This window comes from Hipposideros armiger, unplaced genomic scaffold (genome assembly GCF_001890085.2).
Source record: "Hipposideros armiger isolate ML-2016 unplaced genomic scaffold, ASM189008v1 scaffold_1323, whole genome shotgun sequence".
Taxonomy (NCBI): Eukaryota; Metazoa; Chordata; class Mammalia; order Chiroptera; family Hipposideridae; genus Hipposideros; species Hipposideros armiger.
In genome coordinates this window covers 141,540-148,382 of record NW_017732673.1, presented here as the reverse complement: position 1 = coordinate 148,382, position 6,843 = coordinate 141,540, and the positions used below count along the sequence as shown (strand labels likewise).

The 6,843-nt window shown below is 44.8% G+C and overlaps 1 protein-coding gene across 2 annotated transcripts in view; it reads right to left on the bottom strand.

Moving 5' to 3' along the window:
- The window catches only part of PRXL2A (peroxiredoxin like 2A), a 32,203-nt gene extending 26,133 nt beyond the window's left edge, over window positions 1-6,070 (bottom strand). The window contains exon 1 of one of the 2 annotated variants that reach the window (XM_019633507.1): window positions 6,008-6,070. In XM_019633507.1, coding sequence (XP_019489052.1) covers window positions 6,008-6,010 — 3 coding nt within the window. In that variant the 5' untranslated portion in view covers window positions 6,011-6,070. The remainder of the gene's footprint in view (window positions 1-6,007) is intronic. The other variant, XM_019633505.1, reaches the window with a different exon arrangement.
- Between the last annotated feature and the right edge of the window lie 773 nt (window positions 6,071-6,843).

Genomic DNA, 6,843 nt, shown 5'->3' with positions numbered 1-6,843 from the left:
CATTACTCTGTTAACTTTTACTGAGACTTCATTCAGTTAGGAAGCTTTGGTTTGCAAGTAACAGAAATCTCAACGCAAACTGCCTGACGTGATCCTGTGGTTCAATAATGTCATCAATGATCCAGGTTCTTTTGCTTCTCTGCTCTGTTGTCCATGTGTTGGTTTCCTGGTAAGGCTAGTTCATCTTGGTCATAGTATGGCTTCCAAGATCCAGCATGGGGAGGGGGTCAGTTAAACCAATGAGAGAACAAAACCCCGAGCCTCACTCTGACTGGCCAATCACTGTGGCCAAAGCACTGCTGCACTCTGATTGGTCTAAGTCTGTGTTAGTTCCCATCTCACACTGTAAAGGGAAAAAAAAGTGAAATAAATATGTTAAGGTGTTCCTACGACATCTTCACATCCAAAAGCCAACTCTTCTCTATCTTTTTTGGATTGAGTCACTGCTGTCTGGATTTTGTGCACAGTGTTATTATTTGGCTATTAGGAACACTGGTGATACAGCATTTCTTAAAGAGTGCTCCCTTATTGTACTCAAAATCAGCAGGAAGTTTTGATAAATAGATGTTTGACATCTTAATGATAGTCCTTTTAAAACACAAGAATTGATGACACCAACCTCTCATTGCTTTGGAATTTTTTAAATCTATTTCAAGGGACTTGGCAAATTTTCCATTACATTACAATCCTTTTGTATGTATCTCAGTAGCAAAACATAATACACTTCATTTGGAGGGGTTTGGGAGATCGCTTTCTCTCTTAGTTCTATAAAGCTCGATTGCTGCTTTGCAATAAAATAGGAAAATGAAATCATTCTTTTGATGACAAAATTTTCTTTACTAATACCAAATTTATGTTCCACTGCTGTTTCCATGAATTTCTGCATTTACAATAACTTCTTCATTTCAGTGCCAAAACATAATGTAATCTTTGAGAAGATTTTTTTTTTTTTGGAGGGCAGTATAACTGGCCCTCATATGTGGGATCCAAACCGGGGCCCTCTGGCATCCCAAGCCAGTTCTTAACCATTGCGCCACTCGGCCGGCCCCGAGAAGATTTTTATACAGCAATTAGACTCAACTCACAGAGTATAAACAATGTGCCCTTATAACTGAATGCAATTTAACATACAGAATTCAAGCTTTATAAGGAAGCACAAATGTCTGAGAGTAGTTGTGAAAGTAACATGAAAGAAAAGAAAGGCGAAATTTGCTTCACCAAATATCAAGATAATCTATAAAGTCATTGTAATTCAAATTAATATGATATTGGTATAGCCAGATAATAATGATGTGATTTAGGGTGGTGGCTTTGAACCACACCAACAGCATGATTTAGCATGGGGAGACTGAGATCAGCCATATGGGCAGCCAATGAGGTTTGCATGACTGAGTCCAGAAAGACTCTGGAGACCAAGGCCCAGGTGAGTGTCCCTGGTTGCCAATATTCCATGTACTGTCACACATGGCTACTGGAAAAGTACCATGCTCATGACCACAGTTAGAGAACGAGAAGCTCTGAGTTTGGTACTTTCTTGGACTCTGCCCTATGCACTTCTTCCCTTGGCTAATGTTAATGTTTCCTTTCCTTGTGATAAACTATAACCATGAACATAACAGCTTTCAGTGAGTTCTATGAATTTCTCCAGTGAGTTATCAAGCGTAAGTGTGGTCTTAGGGACCCCAGACTTGCATTTGGTGTCAGAAGTGAGGGTAGTGTTGGGAACTTTTCTCCCTCAAACTCTTTACTGTCTTTGATGTGTTTGGGGGCATCTGTATTATGCTAGTGTAGTAAAACCATACTGCTGATTTTCTGCTGATTTGCTAATTAAATTATATTTTTATAAAACATTGTTCATTTCAACTAAGTTTTAAGGTGTATATTATTTAAAGCTGTTCCTTAATGACTTTCTGTTTGATCTACAGTTATACCCCATTCCTCAATCTTAATATCAATTTCCTTCCCAAGTTATTTTGCTTTAATTAAAAAAAAATGTAAGGGTTAGTAAAGTATAATTTTAATTAAGTTATAGTTAAGACAAAATTCATCCATTTTAAGTGTTTCAATTTGAAGCATTGTGACAAATGTATGCAGTCCTGTACCACCACCACCACAATAATCATATGGACAATTTCTATTACCCCCAATAGTTCTCTCATATCCCTCTGCTGTCAATCTCTTTTCCCTAGCCCGAGGAAACCACTAATCTGCTTTCTTCCTCTTCCCAAAAAGGGAGTTTTGCTTTTTGTAAAATGCCTTATATAAATGGAATCACGCAGTGGGCAGTATTTGGTCTGGCTTCTTCCACTTAGACTAACGCTTTTGAATTTCCTTCAAGTCACTGTGTGTATCAGCACTTCATTCCTCTTTATTACTGGGAAGTCTTCCATTGTCTTCCATATCTATGCCAGCATTCGTTTATCCATTCACCAGCTGATGGATAAATTTGGGTTGCTTCTGGGGTTTTGGCAATTATGAATAAAGCTGCTAGGAACATTTGTACATATGTTGTCATCTCTCTTGGATCAATATCTAGGAATGGCCATATAGTAAGTGTATGTTTAACTTTATAAGACAACCTTACACTGTTCTCCAGAGAGACTATCATTTTCATTCCAACCAACAATGTGTAAGAGTTCCAGTTGCTCCACTTCCCCACCAACATTTGGTATTGTCAATCGCCCACTGTGTTTTGCTCCACTGACAGAACCCTTGCCATTAGACCATGAAGCCACTCTCAATGCTTTAGTGCACATTGCTGCATAAGATCCTGCATTAAAAAAAAAAATCCAGGGACATAGAGGGCTCAACACTTCCATCATGGGGGGTACCCCTAATCCCATCTTTTCTGTCAGTCTTAGAAATCTCAACATCCCCGTGGGCCTGTCTTTCCAGCCCCGCCCTCCTCCCAACACCTCCCACCAAAGCATTGGTTTGTTTCTCCTTCCCAAGGGGAAGCTCCAATGAAACTCTGCTCAGCTGGCTGGAAACAGAAAACTTTTACTGCTCACTCTCCATTCCCAAGAGCTGAACTCTTCAGGTTCCCTGCTCTTGATGAACAGGAAGAACAGCTGATACCAGATGTGTCTCTACCCTTGTCTCTATCCTAGTTCTGATCCTGTCTCTCTCTGTCTAAGTCTGGCTATGTGTAGGTCCATATCAACATGCTGATGTTGTATGTGCCTAGAACAGGTTCTAGAAGGAAACCTTGCAAATTGATAACAATGGTTACCCTTCCAGGAGGAAGAAGCTCAGGGATAAAAGAGAAGAAGGAAACTTACTTTTCAATGTGTAGACTCCTGTTGGTATTTTTAAAGCAATGTAATTAAAAAGAAAGTAGCTACAATGTTAAAAAAATAAGAGTGTCCTCACGCTCCATATCTTGGGCACCCCTACCCAGCTCTGGGAGATAGTTCTCCCCAGCTCTTCCCATCTTTCATTTAATTATTATTATTTTAAAAAATCATCTACACTTTCATTGAGGCTGGAGAGACACTCAGAGCTCCTAAAGAGAAAAGGGAAATCTGTCTAGAGAGCCAGGCTGCTGCATTCATTGGAGACTCTTCCAAAAGACTCTCTGTTTTATTCTAAAAATGTCTCAAGGAAAGAGCATCTCAGAGAGAGTCTAGGTTTGCCTAATACTGTCTACATTTTTGTCTGTTTTCCTGGTGTCCTGTCCAGTATAGCATGTGTCCCAGACAGAAAAGCCTTCATTGGGACAAGAAAAATCAATGTCTCTGAAACGAAAGAGAACCTGCTTTTGACAAAAACATGTCGCCACCAAGCTAGTCCTTCGGAAAGAAGACGAAAGGCTCCTCCCCGCCTTCGGTCACCTTGCTGTATGTTTTCTTGCTGCTATCTCAAAGTATCAACAACGTTCCCTTGCTGGCACACTGCCAGGACACCTAGAGACCTGGTTGGGGCCAGTGAATGCTCTTTCTGCATCCCAGGGATGTGGACAAGCTTCAGGTCGGTGGCTGGGGTGGCCTGGCTACTGCGGGAATGAGCTGCCCACTCAGCCTCACCTGAGGAAACGTCAGCTCAAAGCTGGCAAGATCTCCTCTTTGGTGATTGGACACCCTTTCCCCTCACCCCAAGTTGCCATGAAAGTGACACCTATGCCACCCACGAACAGTACCTATTTTCCATCTTTGGTTCTGGGCACTCAGCTTCACTGTGAAAGCTGTGGCTTCTCTCTGGTCAGACACTGTGGGCACCCAGGGAGGTCAGGAATGGGACTGGATCTGCCCGGGGCTCCTGGCAGGGGTTCCTGGGGTGCTGTGGCCCTGTTCTAGAGGAATCACACTTCACTAAGAGGCCTTCATAAGGCCTGACTTGCTCTCTGTTATCTAGCCACACTACTCTTCTCACACATTTCTAAACATCAAGATGTCTTGGCACACATGCTGTTTCCTCAGCCTAGACTGCCCTTCTTTGTGCTTTCTTGCCTGTAAAACTTCTCCTCATCCTTCAAGGCCCAGATCCAATATCATCTGTGTGAGACTTTTCCTCACGTGCTGCCTGAGTTAGTTTCCTTCTCTGGGCTCCCACAGTTAGTTCCTACTTCTATTACCACACACACTACCTCTTCTCTGCCTCCCCCACTGGACGGAGACCTCAAGGGTAGAGACTGTTTATCATAGCCACACTCCCAGACAAGGGCTTGGCAATCATCATTAAGAAGAATGGCTGGGCTCACCCCATATCACCTTNTGTGGGCCTGGAGACGGATAGAGGAGCGGTGTCTCGGTTCCTAAGACCATCGAAAATATGTGTTTTCCGATGGTCTTAGGTGACCCCTGTGAAAGGTTGAGAACCGCTGAACTAGAGTGTCTTGTGTAGGTCCACCCCTCAACCAAGCCCCACTGAACTACAAAGCAATTTGCATCCTGGCATGTCTTGGAGCAGGTACCATTGCAACTTGCGGCACAGTGAGAACTTACTCTGAATCCTGAATCACAGCTATTCCCACCCACAAAAAGGGGAGGAGGTAGAAGGAGCCTTAATATCTAAATGGGACAATGCATTTTCACATGGGTCTCCAAGGCTACTAACTAGAGAGATAGGGAGACCAGTAAACCAGCCTTCACTTAGTGTCACTCAACATGCACGGCCTAATTTCATTCACTCACCAGTCTTATGGTGGAGAGATCATTGTTTTACAGCTGACAACACTGGAGTTCAGTGCCTTCTCCAGTGTCACAGAGCCAGGAGGCAGCAGTACTGTAGCCCAGACCCAGATCACTAGGCCTCCAAAGCCTATAGTCTTTCTACTGTCACATCTTGCCTCCCCACATGTTCATTTGTGGGTTTCTGGTGGGCAAGGAGTATGATCCCTTTTGTCTTAAAAAAACATTTTAAGAAGATCAACTTATCTTTTCAGTCATCAAATAGTCAAACCATGTTTATGCTAAAGGAAACTGACCGTAGGACAGAGGTCCCTTTCTCTTTCCTCCCCTTTCTCGCCCCTTCCCTTAAGGAAAGGGTCAGTTTCTCTGAAAGATAATAGCAAGGCTGTTTACAGAAGAGCCAGTCCCCACCTGACACAGCTACAGTATTCAGTTCCCCACTGTGGGACTATCTGATCCGTCCTCTCCCACACAAGAAGGTGAAGCGTGATAAGACCACAAACCAACAACAGCTGTGGCAGCTCAGAGCAGCAGCTCTGCTCTGGGAAGAGCCTGGTGCTGGGAGACCCAGCTGGGCTCCCTAGGTCAAGTGGGACTGATTCCACCACCCCCTACCCACCCCCCGCCACATTTTCCTCAACTCCAAAATGAGGGGGTTGGAGAAAATTATTTCTAAGGCTCCTAAAGCACCCCAGTGACATCTATCCAAAACAGCTCACTCTGCAGTCTGCACATTTTTGGTTCCTTATCTTAACTCTACCCTCTTCTCCCCCATTCCTTTCTTGCAGCCCAGAACTTCACAAGGTACCTTCCCTTCCCCACACAGGGCCCCTTTCCCCCAAGCTTGGGCAGTTCAAACCTGGGAACAAGGCACTCACCATCCACAGCGCCCACAACTCCTGCTCCTGCTGACAGGCTGACCCAGCTGCTAACAGGCTCAAATCCGGCGGCAGGGGAGGGCTGGAGGCGGGGCTTTCGAGTCGCCTATGGCCCTAAGCTTACTCACTCCCTGGGCAGGACCAAGCCACCCAGAAACCCTGGCACTCCTTCACCTGCCAATAGTCAATTTCCAGAAAACATCAAAATGGAAAGCTGCCAAGGCCCCCTAGCCCTTCAAAAAGTTGAGCAAAGTCTGACTCATCAGCAGTCATGCAGATTATAACATTTATCAAGTGCCAAACAGACGCCCTCTCTGCTATTTGGTGCGGACTAATGAAGCGAAGCCCTGGACACAGCCCATGTGTCACACTAACTGAAATCAACGGAAGATGTCCCTTTCTCATGGCTGCTTTCTCCAAGCCTGTGCCTGGCCCCGTTCTTCACCCACACCCAGGAAGTCAGCGGGCACCACTGAGGCCCCTCACCGGCTATCTCTTCTTTACCTCCTTTCGCCTTCCCTTCTTTTTCTGACACTTAAGGGGCTCCTCTCAACCCACACTCCCTTCCTGGGTGACCTCACCTACTTCCAGCACTTCACCCGCCACCTTGGTATTGACTTCCAGGCTCCCACTGCTGTTCCTGATTCAGTTTCCACTTGGGATTCTGTAGGTTCTCTCTGCTGCACTATGTCCCAAAGTGAACCTCCACTAAAGTCAGTTGCTTTTCCAGAGTTCCCTAGCTCAGTGAATGGCACAAGCATCCAGCCACCTGCTCAAGCCAGAAACAAAGCGTCCTGCTTTACTCTTCTTTCTCCCTCGTTGCCCACATCTAATCA